We start from the raw sequence: 21263 nt of genomic DNA, 5'->3' as shown, positions 1-21263 counted from the left end.
AATGGTCTCATGATGGAGTCCTGTGGCTCTCCAGCAGCCACTCCTCCCCACCTTCTCAAACCCTTTTTGTATTGGGATCCATCCCCGGGCCTTCTGAAGACCTACCAGTAATCCATGGCTGTGGCGCATCCATCCAGGTCAACAAGGGTAAATATCCGGTCACATTTGTTGCCGCCAATATCAAAGAACTCTGAGTGAAGAGAGAGGAGAGCAGAATACAGTCTTCAAGGGCGGCATCCCTTGGAGCATCTCTATACCAGCCTAAAATCCCGCATTTCAAATGGGGCTTTCTGCTTCCATTTTAAATGCAGGATCACAATGGACTCCCTTTACACATGCTTCCTCCCCCCGTTTCCCCCTCCTTTTCCCCCTTATCTGAGTCTTCTATATGTTTCATTATACAGCCACTAGGTGGCGCTGTGGTCTAGCTCCTCTTATTGCAGGTTTTCCTCCTCTCACCGAGGGAACTGAAGTGGAACTCAAGCACTATAATTTGATAGCTCATTATCTCCAATCTTTTTAACAATGGAATAAAGGTCATTTAGTGCAGGAGATGCCCTGGAGGTTAACGACATCATCTAAAGGACCCACAAACGTCCATGAGCAACCAATCTCAATAGTAGGATAAAAGCTCCGTGTGAAGAATCCCTTGCTCTCCCAGCTCCACCAGTGAGCTGACTCGACTGAAAAGCACCATGCTTTGGAGAAATCAGAGAATAGTAGGGTTGGAAGGGGCCTACAAGACCATCAAGTCTAATCCCCTGCTCAATGCAGGAATCCAGGTCAAGACATCCCTGCCAGGTGGCTGTCCAGCTTCATCTTGAACACCTCCAGTATGGGAGAGCCCAGGTAATTGGTTCCACTGACGTATTTCTTTAACAGTCAGAATGTTTTCCTGATGTTCAGCCGGAATCTGGCTTCCTGTCACTTGAGCCCATCATTCTGTGTCCTGCACTCTGCGATGATCAAGAAGAGATCCTGGCCTTCCTCTCTGTGACAACCTTTCAAGTACTTGAACAGCATACCTCCCCTCAGTCTTCTCTTCTCAAGACTAAACATGCCCAGTTCTTTTAGTCTCTCCTCATAGGGCTTTGTTTCCAGTCCCCTGATCATCTTCATTGTCCTCCTCTGAACCTTCTCCAGTTTGTCTGCATCCTTCTTAAAGTGCCCAGAACTGGACACAGTACTCCAGATGAGGCCTAACCAGTGCTGAGTAGAGGGGAACTAGTACTTCCTGGGATTTGGAAGCGATACTTAATGCAAATTAATGCAGCCCAAAAGAGCATTTGCCTTTTTTGCAGCCACATCACATTGTTGGCTCATATTCAGCTTGTGGTCTACAACAATTCCAAGATCCTTCTCACTTGTACTATTGTTGAGCTAAATATCCCCCATCTTGTAACTGTGCATTCGGTTTCTTTTTCCTAGGTGCTGAATTTGGCATTTATCCCTATTACATTTCATTCCGTTGTTTTCTGCCCAGCACTCCAACCTATCAAGATCACTTTGAATTTTGTTTCTGTCTTCCAGGGTATTAGCTATCCCGCCCAATTTTGTGTCATCCGCAAATTTGATCAGCATTCCCTGCACCTCCTCATCCAAGTCATTAATACAAATGTTGACAAGCACTGGGCCCAGGACTGAGCCCTGCGGTACCCTGTTCGTTACCTCTCCCCAGTTTGAGGAGAAGTAAGGAGGAGAGTTTGAGGTCTTCTATCCCAGTCCTGATAGCTGTTTCATCTAGCCCACTTTTACCTTGTTTGCTAATCAGGACATCATGGGGCACTTTGTGGAAAGCTTTGCTGAAGTCGAGGTATATGATGTCCACAGCATTCCCACAGTCCACAAGGGAGGTTACCTCATCAAAAAATGAGATCAGATTCATCTGGCAGGATTTGTTCTTGACAAATCCATGTTGGCTTCGAGTAGTCACTGCATTGTTTTCAAGGTGCTTACAGATGGATTGCTTTATAATCTGCTCCAGAATTTTCCCAGGGATTGATGTCAGACTGGCTGGTCTGTAGTTCCCATGTTCCTCCCTTTTGCCCTTTTTGAAGATAGGGACGTTAGCCCTCCTCCAGGCCTCTGGCACTTCACCCGTCCCCCATGATTTCTCAAAGAGAATAGACAGTGGTTCTGAGTGTTCTCCTGCCAGTTCCTTTATTACTCGAGGAGGCAGTTCATCTGGCCCTGGAGATTTGAACTCATTCAAAGTAATGAGTTGTTCCTTGACCATATGCCTATCGATCTCAAGCTGCAATCCTGCCCCTGCGGCCTGTACTTCGCCTTTGCCAGGGGGCTCATAGACCCTCTTCTGGGAGAAGACTGAGCCAAACTAGGAATTGAGCACTTTTGCCTTTTCTTTGTCATCTGTTATCATTTTGCCATCCTTATAATAGTTGAACCACCATTTCTTTCTTCTGTTTTTTACTGTGCATGTATCTGAAGAAAGCCCTTTTGTTGCTTTTAGCATCCCTCACTAACCTCAGCTCGTTCTCAGCTTTAGCCTTCCTGACGCCATGCCTGCAATTCTGTGCTACCCGCCTGTACTCTTCCTTTGTAGCTTGGCCTTCCTTCCACTTCCTGTATGTGTGCTTTTTTGTTTTCAGGTCATCTCTAAGCTTTTTGTGAAGCCACATTGGCTTCTTCTGTTGTCTTCCACCTTTTTTCTTGTTGGAATTGTTTGTAATTGTCCCTTTAGAATTTCCTTTTTTTAAAACTCCCACCCATCTTGGACTCCTTTTCTCATTAGAGTCGCTTGCCATGGGACCTTACTTATCATTCTTCTGAGTTTATTAAAATGGGTTTTCCTAAAATCCAGGGTATGCCTTTGGCTACATGGGTTTTTGCTTCCTTTAGAACCAAGAACTCAAGTATAACATGGTCACTTTCCCCCAGAGTTCCCGTAACTGCTACTTCATCCACTAAGTCATCTCTGTTGGTTAGGATCAAGTCAAGGATAGACGATCCTCTAGTTCCTTTCTCTACTTTCTGTAGGAGGAAATTATCAGCAACACAGGTCAGGAATCTCTTGGAGGGGCCATGTTTTGCAGAAGTTGTCTCCCAACAAATATTGGGGAAATTGAAGTCCCCCATTACTACTAAATCATGCTTCCTTGAAACATTGGCTATTTGCTTTTCAAACGTTTCATCCTTGTCTTCTCCTTGATTGGGTGGCCAGTAGTAGACTCCGACCACCAGGTTCCTTTTATTCTTTGCTCCATTTATTTAACCCATGGAAGTCCTATTGGAGTTTGATCTCTGGTGTCCCATTCACACAAAGCACCATTTGGTGCTTCAGCCATCCATTTTCTCCTTTTTCCCATAATGCTAGAACTCAGGTTGTATTTTACAACTTTTATTTTCTCTTAATGCCTTTTGTATCACTTAGCTCTATTGTGTAAATACCTTTAGTTTAGTAAATACCTTTTGCTTTAATTTACCAGTGAATTGTTGTGGTTAAACCCTGTGTCCAGAGTGTCAATCACCCCATGACTACAGCCTAAACCCTATGTTACTGGGAAGCAGAACGTAAATGAAGGAAGGTGGGACTCTTAAGAAGGCAAGAGATCCTTACGGAGTTGCTCAGGGGGTCCAGGTCATAAATGGAACCTTGACAGGGTGTGACTTCCTGGATGTTTTGAGCTCCATTTCAGCACCTTTCAAATAGATACTAAGAAGGAGACCAATCAGATTCCCGCTGTGGAGAACATTGCTGTGGGTTTGCTATCTGATTATTGCAAATAGGTCTACATCACTAGTTTTGCCTTAAAGCAGCCTTCCCACACCTGGTGCCCTCCAGACTTGTTAGACTGCAAATCTCACCATTCCCAGCTCAGCCAGGTGCAGCCCAACACATCTGGAGGGCACCAGGTTGGGGGGAATGCCTTAAAGCAACACTTGATCAGAGTGTGCAGCTTGAGACATGCATTTATTTATTTTAATTTATTGTTAGTGTTTCTTAATGGCCTAGAATGGCCAGTTTCTAAGTCTCCATGGGAGTTAAATGTTAGAAGGTGGTTTCTTGAGACAAAAGGTCTCTCTGAAATGTCTGAAACAGGAAAGCCGTCAGAACTGTGGAAAGGTGGTAGGCTTCTGGTCCCAGCCTAAAAGCAGGGGGCAGGTGTGGGGGGGGGAGCAGTATTTGTGCACACAGGAGGAGGAACAAAAGAAGCAGCTCAGAGACAGAGGCAGAGAGTGTTAGTTGAAGGCTGAAAGCATTTGGAGCTGCAAAGTACCCCGCTCTGCATAGCTAATGTGAGGTAGCAGATATGCTGCTTTCCTCCACTTATGCTCTACTTGCACCTTTGTTAATAAAGCACACATTAGAAAAATGCCACAGTCCTCCAACGCTCTCTCCCTCAAAGGAAGCCGCTGGAACACTTCCCTGCTTGGGGAAGTGGGGAACACAAAACACTATGAAGCGATCCTTCTCAGCTTTGTAAGGGCGGGGGGTGGGGTGCCTTGTATGCTTACCAATGTCCTGATCAGTAGTTGAGACCGCCAACAAGTTGATATTTGGCAAGCACAACATGTCAATCACCCAGAGTTTCAAACTATGGCGCCGCTTGGTCTGGTCCAACTATTGGTGGGGAGGGAGGGCAGGGAGGAGAGAACAAGAGAAAAGACCTAAGTGTGTATCTTACATGGGACTAATAGTTCCTGGGAACTGTAGTTCTGTGAGGGTTACAAAGATACCTGGCTTCTGTTAGTATGTTCTGGTACCCTCCAGCTTAGGCTCCTGCAACACATTATGCATTGGGCTGTCTCTGAAGATCATTCAGAAAGTTCACTTCAATGCAAGATCACGACGGGGTCCAAGCTTTATGATCATATCACACTCAGCACTTGCTCCTTTTCTGTTTCAGGGCCATTTCAAAGTGTTGCATTTGTCCTTTAAAGTCCTTCATTACCCCTTGAGCCCTGTGGCAAGTGTTTACCAGGCAGAAGGCCTTCTCACTGGTGGCACCCTGGCTGTGTGGAATGCTGCCCCTAAAGAGACTCACCTGGGGCTTACCTTAAGGTTGTTTCAGTGCCACGTGGAGGCCTTTTCATTTTCCCAAGCTTTTAAGTCTAAACTGTTTTATCTCTGTGAGGCTCTTACACTGGTTTTAGGTTTTGGATCCTATTGCTTTTAGTCTCTAGTATTTTTATGCTTTTCAATGTTTTGCATTGTACTTTTGATTCTGTATTGTAAGCCACCCTAAGGAATAATTTGAATGGTAGAATAGAAAACCACTAGCAAAGAATAATGAAATCATAATAATGAAATTTAGGATATTTAGCAGAATGTTCAACATCCTCAACACACTATGAGAGCCAGTGTGGTATTACAGAGAGAGGCTGGACTAAACCTTGCCCTTTATGGAGGATATGGCTGCCACGGAGAGACTCTACAAATTCCTGGTTGATTCATGTTCATAAATTACTGAATAGATGTGGTTTTCTTAGGAGAGTTTGCTAGGACAAGCTTGTTTGCTAGAGCTAAATTTCTGATGAAAACTAGATTAGCTATTACTGACTTTCAGGTATCTGGTTTCTTATTGTATTTGAGATGGTTTAATTTTTTAAGGTCTTTATCTCTCCTTGATGGAATCTTCAGGTAAGTGAGAGCATAGTAAAAACTATGGAATTTTCAGGTGAGTAAGGGCAGTATAACAGATAAACTTTTTGAAGCAAAGCTTTGCCCATTGTGGTCCTGGAGCTACCGAGGAGCTTACTCATGATGCATTGTTCCTTTACAGAACTCCTAGAGAGTAATTGGTGGGGTCTTTTCAGACCAAAAAAGTAGGTTGGCCACTGCTGTATATAATAGTAAGGGCTATAGTCAGAATATCTATGTTCTGTCCTTTTCTTCCTTTGTTTGGTTTTTTTTAGCTGATCAGCGGTGTTTTTACGTTTTTTATACTATATTGTGAAGTCTTATTGCTTATAGTAAATACTGACTAAATATACTGATTCCCTACTAAGTTCTGAAGTTCACTGGGTTACCTTGGGCCACTCGCATGCTCTTCGCCTAATGTACCTCAAAGGGATTTTGTCCAGATAAAAAGGGTCAATCACCATGTACACCCAACTGAGCAACTGGAAGAAAGCTGGGGTACAAATATGATAAGAATAAAAATTAAATTCCATGGATTCTTTGGAGGAAGTCACAACAGCTAAAGTGGCATAAAGCAGACTTAAGTCTGTCATCTGAATGAGTGCATTTCTCAGACTCAATTCCCACCCAACAAACTGAAAACACAGATCAACAGGGCCAGATGAGTACCATGGAATAATCTACTACAGGACATACCCAGAAGAGAAATCAACAGAACACCACTTGTTGTCACCTTTAGTTCTCAGTTAAGACCTCTCAAACATATCATCAGTGATGTACAACCCATCCAGGACAATCACCCTTTCCTCTCTCAGGCCTTGGGTGGTCGGCCTGCACTTACTTACAGACAGCCACCCAATCTAAAAAGGATACTCACCAGCAACAGCAGAACTCATTACACAGATACAAACACAGGAACCAGACCCCATGGCAGACAAAGATGCCAACTCTGTCCCCATATCTACTCTGACAACACTATTACAGGACCTAGTAACGCCATCCACCATGTCAGGAATTCATATACCTGCTCATCTTCCAATGTGATATATGCCATCATTTACCAGCATTGCCCTCCTGCATTCTGCATAGGACAAACAGTCTCTATGAAAAAGAATAAATGGTCACAAATCTGACATCAGGAATGGCAATGTTCAGAAACCGGGGGGGGGGGGGGGACATTTCAACCTCCCAGGACACTCTGAATGGCCCTGAGGTGGCCATTCTTGAAGAAAGGAAACTCAAAGGCAGATATAAAGTGAAATTGCTGAAGTACAATTCCACAGTATTTCCCGTAATTTGAATAAGGACGAGGTTTTGTTTTGTTTGCTACATATGTTAATCGGCTCTTCTTGGCAATGATCTGTGTTAACAACATTTTGTGAATGGCAGCTGTTTAGGTAATCATCATGGATTGTACTTTTTGTATTTCGATGCCATCTGACAACACAGCTTACATTTCCCCATTCCACCACTAGCACCTGCTTATAAATCTGCCCATTTGAGGTTAACACTTCATGAGTCTGATGAAGTGGACAGTGTCCAGGAAAGCTTCCGCCAAAATACGTCTGCTAGTCTTTCAGGTGCTACAAGACTCTTTGTTGTTTTTGCTGCAATGGACTAACACAGCTGCCCCTTTGGAAAAAGGAGGTGGAAAGTGTGTAATACAGGAAACAGCAGCAAAATGAAGGGCACTCCAAGTGGAAAATCCAGTCAAATTAATGCCAACTCCAATCTGCATGGGTCTGTCCCACTCCTGATGACAAGCCACTGGTGAGTACTAGGCATAAGATGACCAATTGGTCAATAATTACCTAAAGAGTGACAATTACTTTCTGGAGTCAACTAGCCTGCCCCAGGATTGGTTAAAACCAAATCTCACCAGGCCAGATTTACTAATGAGTTCCAAATTGGGCAGCTTCACGCTGGAGTTTCCCTTCGACATTTCTGATGGAGTACAGTAACTTCCCTTCCAGAGGTGAGGACGAGTTCCAGGGGCCATGTATCGCGACATGAGTGCTCTGCATAAGCAAATGGGCCAGATTTGCCTATGTTCCTAGATTTATTCAGGGACAATGAATTAAGGTGATATCAGAGAAGGATCTGGACTTTTGCTCTTTAAGGCAATGGAAACACAGCCCCGCCTTGTTAGCTGTGCAAAGCCCTCAACCAAGAAAGGGCAGGTGAGACGTGAGACACATGTGGGGCCTCCTGTCAACATAAGGAATACCTGGAAACGAGTCCCCTGGACTGCAAGGTCAAATCAGTCAGTCCTAAAGGAAATCAACCCTGACTGCTCATTGGAAGGACAGATACTGAAGCTGAAGCTCAAATATTTTGGCCACCTAATGCGAAGAGAAAACTCCCTGGAAAAGACCCTGATGCTGGGAAAGACTGAAGGCAAAAGGAGAAGGGGACGGCAGAGGATGAGGTGGCTAGATAGCATCACCGATGCAATTAATATGAATTTGAGCACACTCCGGGAGAGAGCGGAGGACAGGAAGGCCTGGCGTGCTATGGTCCATGGGGTCACGAAGAGTCGGACACGACTTAACGACTGAACAACATTCTCCATGGCCTGCACTAAATTCTTGGAAGGCGAGGCCATGTAAGTCTCCATCCCATTCAATTAGCTCAGCCCCATCTCAGAGTGAATGATGGCTAAAGGAAGAGGTATTTGGGCACTCTTTCTATATGAGATCCAGCCATTCAAGGGTCCTGCCAAAGTCCCTGAGAAGCATTAACAGTGGCCGGATCTCATATAGAAAGAATGGAAAGATGGCTCGTGAGGAGAAATGTCAGAGCCATTTTCCAGGCAGGATCCAAGAGAACAGAAGCACACACACACACACACACACACACACGCCCCCACATTGGCCAGGCTACCTACATAGACAGTCCGAAGCATTTTGAAGGTGTCGCTCCAGTAGTGTAGGATACCGTCCCTGCTCACAGTGAGGAATCGCCCAGATGGGGACCGGATTATGCCTTTTCTAGGTCTCTCCTTCTTTTCCAAAATCCCCCTGCTCTGGTTTGGGAAAAACTGGATCTGGACAATTTCCTCCGCGTGGGCCCTGGAGCCAAAGGAGAAGGGATGAGAAATAAACTGCTACAGCCACAAACTGAGCTTTACTCTCAGTCGTCCCTCACTTTTGCCTGTTTTTTTTACCACCTTACCGGAACGGAACGTATATGTTGGGAATCCAGGGTGCTTGCAGGTGAGGCTTTTATTATGCAATCACCCTGCTTCATTCATGACATTTTACAGTGGGTCCAGACAACAACATCTTCCCTTTGTAACTCTCCAGTGTTTTCCTACCATTTTCTTACCAGAAAAAAATATGTTAAGGAGGAAAAGACTGAAGAGGTGCACAGCAGCTTCTGACTGCTAGCACTAGGAAGCTTCCATCTGGAAAGGACCCCAACAGGTGGTCTAGCTACAGAGAATACAAGTTGTTTTGCTGGGTGGCTGTGTGTGGAGAACCTACATTATAATTCTCTCCCAGAAGCCAGTTTCCCACATGTGCATACATAAATATTTCCCTTCCCATTCTGGTGCATGTGTGGAAACACATTCCACTTGCACGCAAGACTATTTTGAGTTAAATATATGTTTATCCCTTCCTCCAAAAAGCTCCAAACAGTTTGCCTGGTTCTCCCAAGCCCCAATTTTATCATCACAACCACCACCACCCTTTTCTTATGGACCAACACAACTTCCACTGCTTTTTGTGATTCCCTCCCTTACTGAACTTCCAGTATGTCTGCACTCCAAAGACAGGAGGTCACATTGCACCAGAAACCCAGAACTGGTGTTTGCCAAGTAATTACTAGCAGGGTTTTTATCCCCTGGGGAAGTGAAGTGCAAACTTCTGTAAGAGTCAGCAAGGGGTGTGGCTGGAATTTCTTGCTCCTGGAGACTTCTCTCTAGAAGCTAGAATGTGAAAATCACCATTGTCCAAATGTGTCACTAGAACACACCAACCTCCCTGACCTTAATCCTCCCTCCTGCTCAGAGCACAAGGACCAAAGGGATCCTTACACTGAAACAGATGTCATGGTTGTTTGGAACTCTGGGAGCATCTTGCTTTTCAGCATGTCGTCCTTCCCTCGGTATTCACGAAGCATATAATTGAGATACTCCTCCTGCAAGTGGGAGCAGGGTGAGACAAAGAGAGATTCTCCTTGCTGTTATGCTACCACTGTTCATGGTGCTTTTCAAAGGACAAGAGAACAGGCCCCTGCCCTGAAGGCCTTCTATCTACAATTCAGTACAGGGGAGACAACAGAGTGAGACCCGGTTTGCACGATCAAACAGCCTACCACAGCTTATTTAAGCCACACTAGGCTGTGGCATATACCAGTGCATGCTGGGCAGGTTTTGAACATTCCAAGCCCCAGTTGCAGCTTGTCATGTCATCCAAACCAAGAGTCTGTGGGTTATGCGAGGGTTGTTTAACCCTCACATAACTCACAGTCCCTGGGTTCAGATGACACCATGGGCCGCGGCTGGGGCTTGAATATTCAAAATGGCAGCATGTATGCCATGGTGTGGGCTGTTCAATCGCACAAACTGGCCCTAAGGAAGGGCAGGCAATTACATGTGAAAAGGAAAGCTACATTATTCGGTCATGGGGAGGGCGAACAGAACCCAATGTATTCTGTTCCCTTCCTTCTGACCCAAGTGAAATTTTCTATTGCAATTTCCAGAGGGGTAGCCTTCTGTTGTAGCAAAAAGAGAGTCTTGTGGAACCTTAAAGACTAACACATTTATTCTGGCATAAGCTTTCATGGACACTATCCACTTCATGGAAACTTATGCCAGAATGAATGTGTTAGTCTTTAAGGAGCCATGAGGTTCTTCGTTGTTTCTTCTGTTGCAAGAATGCAATAACCAGACCTGTGGATAGGATTTCAAAGGAGCACAGAAAAAAATGCATGATGTCAGGCAGGATTTGGCCGGTCATTCTATTTCCTGAGAATTTGAGCTATCATTAAAAAATAGTACAATAAGTTTCTAGTCCTTATGGCTGCAAGGATATGATTGAAAGCATGCAGTGAATGCCCATATGAAGACTCAGAAGCCATAGAGGTAGCCAAGTGAGGTTTCTGGTATATGGAGGTCAGAGTTTCAGTCATAACTCCTTGCCTCACACTTTTACTAGCAAAACCAACGTAAGTTATGCACAATAGTTTGTTTGTTTGTTTGTTTGTTTAGTATTGAAGAATAAATTATGCAATTCATATAATATAGAATGGTTTGCAGAATTGAAATGTTCATGGCATAGATTCTATCTAGATGACCTGGGTACATAATTCGTGTTGCAATCTTAAGCGCACTTATGAGGGAGTAAGATCCATCGAGCCCAATGGGACTTCACATACATCAGGTTGTGCTGCCCATCTCTCTTTTCTTTTAAAAGGATGGAATAGGAACCACCCTGACTACAGCATGGTTATGACATAATAGGTCGAGAGCTGGGTCAGCTTCCCAAATGCAGGACGGATGCTCCAGCTTGGAGCAAGGTTGTGTCAGCTATAGTGCGGGTAGTCCTTGGTCAAGGAACAAGAGGTTAGGAGTAGCTGGGAGGAAACTGCATTTCTCCCAGGGACCCAATCAGATACTTTAACTGTGCATTCTTTAAGATATCCACTTCACAGCTCGTCATCATTTATGACTACGTTTTATTACAGCACATTTCTGTAAAAGAAAAGCAGTCGAGGAGGCTAATCAAAGTGGGATGGCGCAATAATGCTAGTGGTGGAACCCAAGCTTTGCTTGCAGAAGGTTCCAGTCCAGTCCCTGGCAACAGCTCCAGTTCAAAAAATCTGCAGTTGCAGGGAATGGGAATGACCCTTGGAAGCCATGGAACACTATTGCCAGTCAGTAGATAATATTGCACTAAATGGACCAATGATGCAATTCTGCATAGGATTTATCCTCAATAAAATGAAACTAAAATAATAACAGAGCAGTATTATTAAAAAAAAAAAAAAACCCAGGAGACAATAGCAGAAAAATTAAACCCAGTTAAAAGACACAGGAAAATGAATGGGTTTATGTAAATCTGAGGATGCACCTAAACACTAATACTGAAGCAGTTTAGTAAGCCTCCCTCAGAAACTGGACCCAAAATTGTGGTGCCACCATGGAGAAGGCATTGCTCCAGGCTCCACTAGATTTTACCTCATGCAAAGAAGGAACCCAGAGCAAGGCCTCTCCAGAAAGTCTTAAGGAGCGTGGATCTTCTCCTGGAGATCAGGGGTAGGCAACTTCTGGCCCTCCAGATGTTTTGGCCTACAACCCCCACCAGCCCTAGCCAGCATAGCCAATGGTGAGGGAGGATGGGAGCCATAGGCCAAAATATTGGAAGGCCACAACTTGCTTTCCCCTGCTGCAGATGATAATCTACGTATCAAAGGGAGGGAGGGGCCATAGCTTTGCATGCAGAAGGACACCTGGTTCAATCCCCAGCATCTCCAGGGAGGGCTAGGACTAGAGAATCCAGCCTGAAACTCTGGAGAGCCACTGCTGCCAGTGAGTGTCAACAATATTGGGCTAGGCGGACCAAGGGTCTGACTCAATATAAGGCAGCTTCCTATGTCCCTCTTTATTATAAAACAGGGGAATATCTATGTAACCCACCTCTAAGGGCCGGGGACAGGTGCTCTCTACCAAAACAGATACATTACCCAGTCCACAGATCCATCACAGTTGGTGTCCACCTTCATGAAAATGACATCAATGTCTTCGTCAGAAATATCCCCCATGATCTTCTTCATTGCCTTTCGGAATTCTTCCATATCCAGCCCTAAAAGGCAGCAACAGAAAGGGCTCCTCCTCAGCACAGAAGATGCCTGCAGCCCTGATAGGACCTGGTGGCACATCACCAGGATGGGGCAAAAGTGCCCTGGGTGTCCAAGCAACCTGGAAAGGTCCCTTCTCCTCCCCAGTGAACCATGCATGCCGGATTTTGAAATTGGTGAGTCACAGATTTATCCATTAACTGTGCCAATCGATCAGTTTAAAGCTTGCAGCCTGCTTTATCGAGTGGCTGATAGCAGAAAAGAAGAAGTGGCCTGCAGAATCAGCCCCTCACCTCCTCCGCCATCGATGTCCGCTTCATGGAACATGCGCTCCAGTTTCTGTAAGTGGGCATAGTTGATTTGATCCTCCACCTGCTTGGAGCGAGCCTCATCGCACAAGTCTGAGATCTTCATGAGATGCTTATGAGACGAGCACTCGCGACCTGCCTTGCTCAGAAGCCCCGGAAGCTTGTGCTGGAAGGAACACAGGATCACTGGATATTTATCTATTTATATTGTTTCGCCCTTCTCCATGCACACGAAATTTTAACACTAGCCTTTTTACAAGATCGGTTTTACAAGGTCAGCAGACAAGTACCCAGGCAAAGCTAGCCTTGAAAGTGATGTCGGTACCCTTCAAGCAGCACCATGGCCTTGGACGCCCCCACCCCCCTGCTCCAACTCTTTCTCAGCCACCTGCAAAACTCAGAGATAAAAGACAGTTGTGGCTTGTATAGAATGATGGGCCAGGTTGGAAGCAACTTCATCACATTCCATTTAAACGTATTTATTCCTATAGCATCCAATCTCTGCAAAAAGAAAAGAAAGTGGTTCTGCAAGTTTGCTGCCTTAACCAGTCAAAAAAGGAAAAGAGAAAAAGTAGCTTTACACATCTTTTTTTTAAGCATTCCTTTTTTAATTAATAAGGCAAAGAAGCCATGGATACCTGAATGTTCATGTGGCATTTACAAAAAAAAATTGTAGAAAGATTGTTAGCTGATGGCTACTAGCTACTACAACACTACGTTTGCTTGGGTGGGGAGTGGAGAGAAATAACAGCCATCAGTGCTGATTTAGCAAGTGTCTTCCAGCCAGCCATGCCTATTAAACAGCAGATTAATGTAGAATTTTATTGTTTTAAAACTGTTGTATTGCTGTACATTGCCCAGAGTACCCGAGTGATCAGCCAGATGGGCGATTAAGAAATTTAATAAATAAACAAACAAACAAACAAATAATAGATTACCTATGTGAGGGCCTAGAGAAAAGGCAGCCTCTTCACTTTGCGCATCTAGAAAAACACTGACAGGGCACCATGTTCCATGTACTCAGTGTATTTTATAGCAGTTTTACCAAAACACATATTTCTCTCCCTGATTGCCCCCATGTGATTAATCTCCGTAATTACAGGCATGAGAAAATAAAGAGGGCCTACAAAATAGGACAATTAAATATTGAGTATACCCTTTTACAGAGAGGAGTTAGAAGTTATTACAAAGCCTTATTTCTTCCCAACAATTCGTATTTCCTTGTCCTTATTCTCACAACTCTCCAGGCTAATAGTATCTACACATAATCACACCTATTTAATTCTGCATTAACCCAGAATAATTGCCACTCCATATTCTTGCCGTGCTCACAACTACTAATAGGCACAGCAGGACAATCATATGTCTACTTAGAAGTACTCCCAGGTAAGTGGGTATAGCTTGAAGCTGCAAAGCTACACATAATTACCTGGGAACAAGACTCATTGAACTCAACCAGCCTTGGATTGCACTGCTATTATCTTAGTAATACTAATATACCAACATTAATAGAATGCTTCACTCTATAACATGCAATGAAAGTGCAGGAAAAAATCATCCTTTCACGTACTACTAAATTAATTAAATTGACTGCAAGTAGACCTGAAAGTCTACATCCAATATCAGAGGAAGTAAGCCTATGTACACCAGTTGCTGGGGAACCTGGGCGGAAGGGTGCTGTTGCGCTCATGTCCTGCTTGTGGGCTTCCAGTGGGCAGCTGGTTGGCCACTGTGTGAAGAGAATGCTGGACTAGATGGACCTTGGTCTGATCCAGCACAGCTCTTCTTATGTTCTTAAAGATTAAAGTGTGCTGCCAGTTAATCTTTCACATTACTGTGAGTAGAAGCCCAAGTCCTGCTTTCCCACCCCTTGCCCAGGTTTTTAAATGTTTCATTTACCCCCTTCTCCCAATCTTCAGATTGCAGAAACCCAGAGTTTCTGTATACCCCCAATATATTTAGCAAGTTATAAATGGGAGAAACATGGCTGTGTAGCTTTTGATGTCATTTTTAAAAATAACAGTAAGCAAGGCCCAGTAAGTCCATTATCACTTGGGAAGAGGCAGTACGTACAATAGTGTGGTTCCAAAAACATACTGCACAGGGACAAGAAATGGTGTATGAAAGAAAAGAACGCCAGCTTTTGTAATCAGAGAGAACCAAGCAAAAGCAGCCAAAGTTGCAGAGACAACATTCTCTTCAGCAGATGCACAACTGTTCAATAACCTGCAATGTATCATTATCTACTTATGAAGGAGAGTATCATTAATAGTTGTTATTTATTATCAGCATCAGCAAACACTTTTAAACATGATCCCAAGAATTGTGTTTTAGGATGGAAATCAACACCTAACTTACACCTACAGCTGGGAAACATTATGATGGGAACTGCCATTTCAATCCTAAAAATTAATAGCATTTCACCTGTGAGAGCAGTGGTCTCCAACCCATAGTCATTTACTTACTGGGAACTGTAGAGCTGGGGGCTGGTGCTTAGTGCTAAAGTCTCCTTCAGAGTCTAAGCCTCCCCTAAAAATATTGGGAAAAAGCCAAAACAACTTTAAGTATTTGAATTACTGCTTTTCAGTCTGTTCATTGACTCAGGGTTGAGATGAGAGATTTTATTTATTTATTTATTTTATTAATTGCCCATCTGGCTGGTCACCCAGCCACTCTGGGCGATGTACAACAATAAAAACAGTTTATACAAAAAAAATCAACATTAAAAACATCAAATTTCTAACATTACCCTAGCCCACCCCAAATGCCTGCCTGAACAACCATGTTTTTAATGCATGGCGGAAGCTCATTAAAGAGGGGGCATGGCGGAGTTCCCTAGGGAGGGAGTTCCACAGAGAAGGCCCTCTCCCTCGTCCTCACTAGCCTAGCTGTCCTGGCTGATGGGACAGAGAGAAGGCCATCCAAGGCTGATCTTATTGAGCGGCCTATCTGGTGTTGCTGGAGGTGCTCCTTGAGATAGGCCGGGCTGGAACCGTATAGGGTTTTAAAGGTCAAAACCAACACCTTGAATTTGGCCCGGAAAACAACTGGTAGCCAGTGCAGCTCCTTCAGCACTGGGGTGATGTGATCTCGCCGGCAGCTGCCTTTAATCAGGAAAGCCGCCGCGTTCTGTACCAGCTGCAGTTTCCGAACCGTCTTCAAGGGTAACCCCATGTAGAGCACATTACAGTAGTCTAAACAAGAGGAGACCAGGGCATGTACTACCGATGAGAGCAGATGGTCGGGAAGGTAGGGGCGCAGCCGCCATATCAGATGGAGTTGGTACAGCGCTGTCCGGCTCACAGCTGACACCTGAGCCTCCATGGACAGCTGGGAGTCTAAGATGACCCCCAAGCTGCGGACCTGGTCTGGTCTTTCAAGGGTAACCGTACCCCATTCAACACCAGGTCAACATCCCCCAGCCTCCCCTTGTCTCCCACCAAAAGTACCTCGGTCTTGTCAGGGTTCAGCTTCAGCTTATTCCTCCCCATCCAGCCACTCATCGTCTCCAGACATTTGGACAGGGATTCTACGGCCAACCTTGGTGAAGATTCGAATGAGAGGTAGAGCTGCGTGTCATCCGCATACTGATGACACCGCACCCCAAACCTCCTGATGATAGCCCCCAGCAGCTTCACATAGATGTTAAATAGCATCGGGGAGAGGATGGAACCCTGTGGCACCCCACAAGTGAGCGGCCACAGGTCCAAAACCTCCTCTCCCAGTGCTACCCTCTGGTACCTGCTGGAGAGGAAGGACCGGAACCACCGTAATATGGTGTCTCCAATGCCGAACCCCTCCAGGCAGTCCAGGAGGATACTGTGGTCAACAGTATCAAAAGCCTCTGAGAGGTCGAGGAGAACAAGGAAGGAGCATTCACCCCTATCCAGAGCCCTCCTCATATCATCCACCAAGGCGACCAAGGCCGTTTCTGTCCCATGCCCAGGCCTGAAGCCCAACTGAAATGGATCTAGATAATCGGCTTCTTCCAAGTGTGCCTTCAACTGCATCGCCACCACCCGCTCAATCACCTTGCCCCAAAAAGGCAGATTCGAGACTGGGAGAAAGTTGTTCAGAACTTTGGGATCCAAGGAGGGCTTCTTTAAGAGCGGTCTTATCACTGCCTCCTTGAGGGCTGATGGCATCACTCCCTCCTCAAGGGAGGCGTTCACCACCGCCTTGATCCCCTCACCCAGCCTCTCTCTGCAGCTCATAATGAGCCAAGATGGGCAAGGATCAAGTAAGCAGGTGTTCGGCCTTACAGATGAAAGCACCTTGTCCACTTTATCAGAAGGAAGAAGCTGGAACTGATCCCACAAAACCAGTGTGTCACAGGCCGCCTCCTGCTCACGAACTGTATCCACAGCGCATGGAATAACACTCCTAATCCAATCAATTTTATCTGCAAAGTGCCTTGCCAAGGCCCCACGGGAGGCCTTAGAATGCTCCAGCGGTTCCAGAGCCACAGGACCGACCAGGCTCCGGACCACTTGGAACAGCGTCCTGGGACAGCACTCTGCGGATGCGATAGAGGCAGCATAATATTCCTTTTTTGCTGCCTTCACCACCACGTGATAGGCTGAAGATACAGCTCTAGCCCGTGTCTGATCGCCTTTGGAGCAAGACTTCCGTCACCGGCGCTCTGGCCGTCTCACCTCCTGTTTCAGAGCTCGTAACTGCAGATTGAACCATGGTGCAGTCCGAGCCCTGTTCAGGGGGCAGAAGGTGTTTCAGAGCCACCCGATCTAATGCCCCAGTGATTGCAGCATTCCACCCACCCACCAGAGTCTCGACCAGTGGCCGTTGGCGTGCTCCAGAGAATCCCCAAGCGCGTTCAGGAATCCATTTGGATCCATAAGACACCTGGGGCAGACCATTTTAATGGGTCCTCCACCCCTGCAGAGGGGTTGTGAACCGAGAAGTCCAACGTCACCAGATAGTGATCTGACCATGACAAGGGGTGTGTGTGGATATACCCCCAACTTCCAGATCACTCCCTGCTTCTCCAGAAACAAACACAAGGTCTAGCGCATGACCAGCTACATGGGTGGGCCCAGTTGGAATAGGGTGCAGCTCCCAGGAAGCCATGGCCTCCATGAAGTCCCGAGGTGCCCCTGTGAGGACGGCCCCCAAATGTACGTTGAAGTCCCCCAACACCAACAAGTTAGGGGACTGCACACGCACATCAGAGACCACCTCAAGCACCTCGGCCAGGCAGTCAGTCGTGCAGCGGGGTGGACGGTACACGAGCAGAATCCCCAGACTGCCCTTTGGGCCCAACCTCCAGTACATGACGCAGGCCCAGCCGTAGAGAACAGAGATTGGGGTTTCAGCTGAAATCCTGTCTCTGGGTGATTTAATCGGTGACCTTGGATATGCCATGCCTCAGTCCCCGTCCCCCCTCCCATAAAATGGAAATGATCCCAAGGAGTTCTAAGGCTCTAACCTCAACTGATTAATACAGCCTTCCCTAACCTGGTGCCCCTCTAGGTGTGCTGGTTTACAATGGCCACGCTGGGTATGGTGGGAGCTGTAGCCCCACACATCTGAAGAGCACCAAGTTGGGGAAGGTTGGATTAATCAGATAAAAAACACTTTTATGGACTAAAAGCCTTCTGGTTGGTCACGGTGAGAATCAGGTGGTGGACTAGCTAGGCCTTTAGCCTGATCTAGCAGGACTTTTGTAATGTTTTTTAAAGATATATAGGGATTCTGTGGGGGTTTTAGCTGCACGTGGCAAGCACCGTCATAGAAAAGGTGAAGTTCTTTGTCGCTGTCACCCAGACATATCCCCACTGTCTGAGTGGGATAAAAATCCTTTAAATAAATAAATAAAAATACTGTAATAAACAAATGCAAAGAAAGTATGCTTCCCCACACACCCACTTCAAAATTATTAATTTGGTTAAACAACTAAGAATTCTTTAACTGGCTAACAGCCCTAGTTATCTGGAAAGTGAAAGAAATTAAAAGCCACCGTGGTTGTTACGAACAATTGACAAACCATGCACATCGTTAAAAGCGCTGGTCCTAAAACTTGTTATTTAGTGCTAGTTTTTGTCTGAGGCGCTGTACAAGACAAAAGAAACAAGGTCTCTGCCAGAAGACTTGTAAATCTGCATTCAATTGTCAAGGCAGGGGCTGGGAAAGAGGCAAGGGATGGGAAAGGAGGTGTGAGGCTGGGAACAGGAGTGTCTCGCGGCAGTGGAAGAGCAGGCCCAGGAGAAGCGAGGCCTGTGTCACTGAGGGCAGGCCTTTCCTGACGAGCTGAGCCTTGACGAGGGGCGTTGACACAGTTTGCTTTGTCAAAAGCCGCACGCGGCCCTCGAGAATATCATCAAAACACAAACAGGGCCAGGGTCCCTTAAAAGCTGGCCAAACCACTCAGGTGGAGACACAAGGCCCAACTCCCTCAGGGTTGTTCGGGGCAACGAGGCTTATAAATGCACCAAGGAAGCAGCATCGGTGTGCGGTCTGGGTAGGCTTCCACCCCCTCCATATTACAAGGAACGGTGCCTTGAAATGGAACACGAAGTTGTAATAGTAAATAAGGAACCGTTCCCTGAAGTAAGGATCAGGTGGCACGATCCTCATCCTCTTGCAGCAGCACCGACGCAATGCTGGGACAGGACGCTCAGCACTAAGTGAGCCCCAGAGATGGACCCGAGGAGGTGGGGGCAGAATGCAAGGAGGCTGGTGCAGCGAGCTTCAGGAGAGACGGAGATGCGAGCTTTAAAAGCAAGGCCTCGATTGAAGCTCCAAGCTGACACATAGAGGAGCAGTTAAAAAAGACGGCAGATGAGCACTACGTGATGGGGAAACAATGCTTGAAAACAAAGCCTTGAAAGCATTTGCCATAGTTGGCACCAACTGAAGCAAGAAGTGGCACTTTCTTTAGCGCTAGGCCCTCGCAATGTCACCCAGATGCCACACAGATATGCAAAATGCTGGAAGAGGGCCGTGGGCAACCAGCGAAGAATCTGAAGCCCATTTCCTAGAGGCATTCACTACCAGCCAAGGGCATGTAGGATCACCAGCACAGCCAGCATTTGCTGCTCTGGCCAGTACAACTGTTTTCCATTAGGCAACCAGTACCTGAAAAGCCAGTAAACTCCAGATTCCGCCCCCCAGGCTCCGCCTCTGAGATCTGCGTGCCTTGCCCCTACCGGAAAGCCAATAACGGTTGAATGCGTCACCCTGCTTCCCAGGTTGGAAGAGGCCATAGCAGCTCGGCAAACATAAAAAGCGCATGTGCTGGAACAGACCAAAGGCCTCTCCAGTCCAGCATTCTGTTCCCCCCATGGCCAATTAGATGCCTAGTGTGATGGGAAAGAAAGGCCCCTGCCTGACACCCTGTTGAGTTACTGCCAGTCAGAATAGGCAGTACTGGCCAAGATGGACGAATGGTTTGACTTAGGGTACGGCAGCTTCATATGACAAGCTGTTGTACCAACGCTCTCCCTGCTTCTTTGGGAACTACTAATTAGAGAATCTCCATGTCCCCTGGAACTTGCTTGTTGCACAAGTCACAGCAGAGTTTGCAGACACATAATAAAGCAACCTTGCTGAAGCTAAGCAGATAATCGCCTAGAAACACCACACACACACCCTGTATGCCATCTTGTATTCCATAAGAGAGGGAGGGATATAAATGTATGTAAGGAAATAATAAATATAAAAAAGACTTCAGGAGAATTGCTTGTAGGGCTGACACAGTACACCCATATGTTTTCATATCTCGTATACAAGAAGCTGCCTTATCCTTGAATCGAGGTCAGATCTTTGATCCATCAAGACTTGTATTGTCCATTGTGACTGACGGGAGTTTGCCCTGCAAGGTCTCATGCGGAGGTTTTACCAGATCTGCTCATTGGAGCAGGCTGGGATTGAACCAAACACCTTCTGCTCATAAACCCTGGCATTTGCCACAGTGCTACAACTCCTTCTGCCAAGGAATCATGAGGGAGAGGAGGGACAATATTTGCAGTTGACACAGAGCAGCAACACCTTGCTCTGTGGCTGGTAGGCAAAACAGGAAAATGGTCTGCCTATGCTTCTTTTGTTCTTCTCTTCCAGTGGTCTTTTCTGCTGCCACCATATGGAAATCTTTATTCCTCTGGCTGCCTCCACCAAATCAGCTTTAAAATTTTCTGGGGCCGAGGTATCTGTTTTAGGAATTGTGGCTATCAGACACAGCGTGGGTTATCTCCAAAAAAGAAACCACAAAGTTTCAAATAACAAAGGTTAAATTTTATTGAAGAAAAATGTCAATAGAAAAAAGTTTTAAAATCTGAATGGATACACACACACACATGAGCAACAGGGTAATAAAAATAACCCAGGATAAATGCATCTAGCTAACTCAACTAGACAGTCCCTATTTTAGCCAGGCCCTTTATCCAAGCAATATCTTACTGCCATTGGTCCAGCTCTCTCAATAATTTCTCCATTTCCAGCAGCTGTGATTCTTTCTTCTCAGACTCTGGGCTCCTTTCCTTCTCTCTGATTTTTCCTTCTCTCATGACATGACAACCCACCATGGTCAACTA

At 45.8% G+C, this 21263-nt stretch overlaps 1 protein-coding gene across 1 annotated transcript in view; it reads right to left on the bottom strand.

Annotated features, from left to right (window-relative positions):
• Positions 1 to 21263, bottom strand: part of EFCAB8 (EF-hand calcium binding domain 8) — a 91999-nt gene that overhangs the window by 70653 nt on the left and 83 nt on the right. Inside the window, exons 2-11 of the mRNA XM_084851822.1 lie at positions 19810 to 19876; positions 19329 to 19477; positions 18902 to 19038; positions 15180 to 15243; positions 12700 to 12880; positions 12293 to 12411; positions 9642 to 9745; positions 8490 to 8673; positions 4477 to 4582; positions 106 to 190 (exon numbers count right to left, since the gene is read on the bottom strand). Of these exons, the coding sequence (XP_084707948.1) occupies positions 106 to 190; positions 4477 to 4582; positions 8490 to 8673; positions 9642 to 9745; positions 12293 to 12411; positions 12700 to 12880; positions 15180 to 15243; positions 18902 to 19038; positions 19329 to 19477; positions 19810 to 19876 (1196 nt within the window). The remainder of the gene's footprint in view (positions 1 to 105; positions 191 to 4476; positions 4583 to 8489; positions 8674 to 9641; positions 9746 to 12292; positions 12412 to 12699; positions 12881 to 15179; positions 15244 to 18901; positions 19039 to 19328; positions 19478 to 19809; positions 19877 to 21263) is intronic.

This window comes from Heloderma suspectum, chromosome 4 (assembly GCF_057233095.1).
Source record: "Heloderma suspectum isolate Gila_16-S chromosome 4, 16-S_ref, whole genome shotgun sequence".
Lineage (NCBI taxonomy): Eukaryota > Metazoa > Chordata > Lepidosauria > Squamata > Helodermatidae > Heloderma > Heloderma suspectum.
Note: the sequence above shows the minus strand (reverse complement) of the source record. Positions and strands in the feature narration are given on the sequence as shown.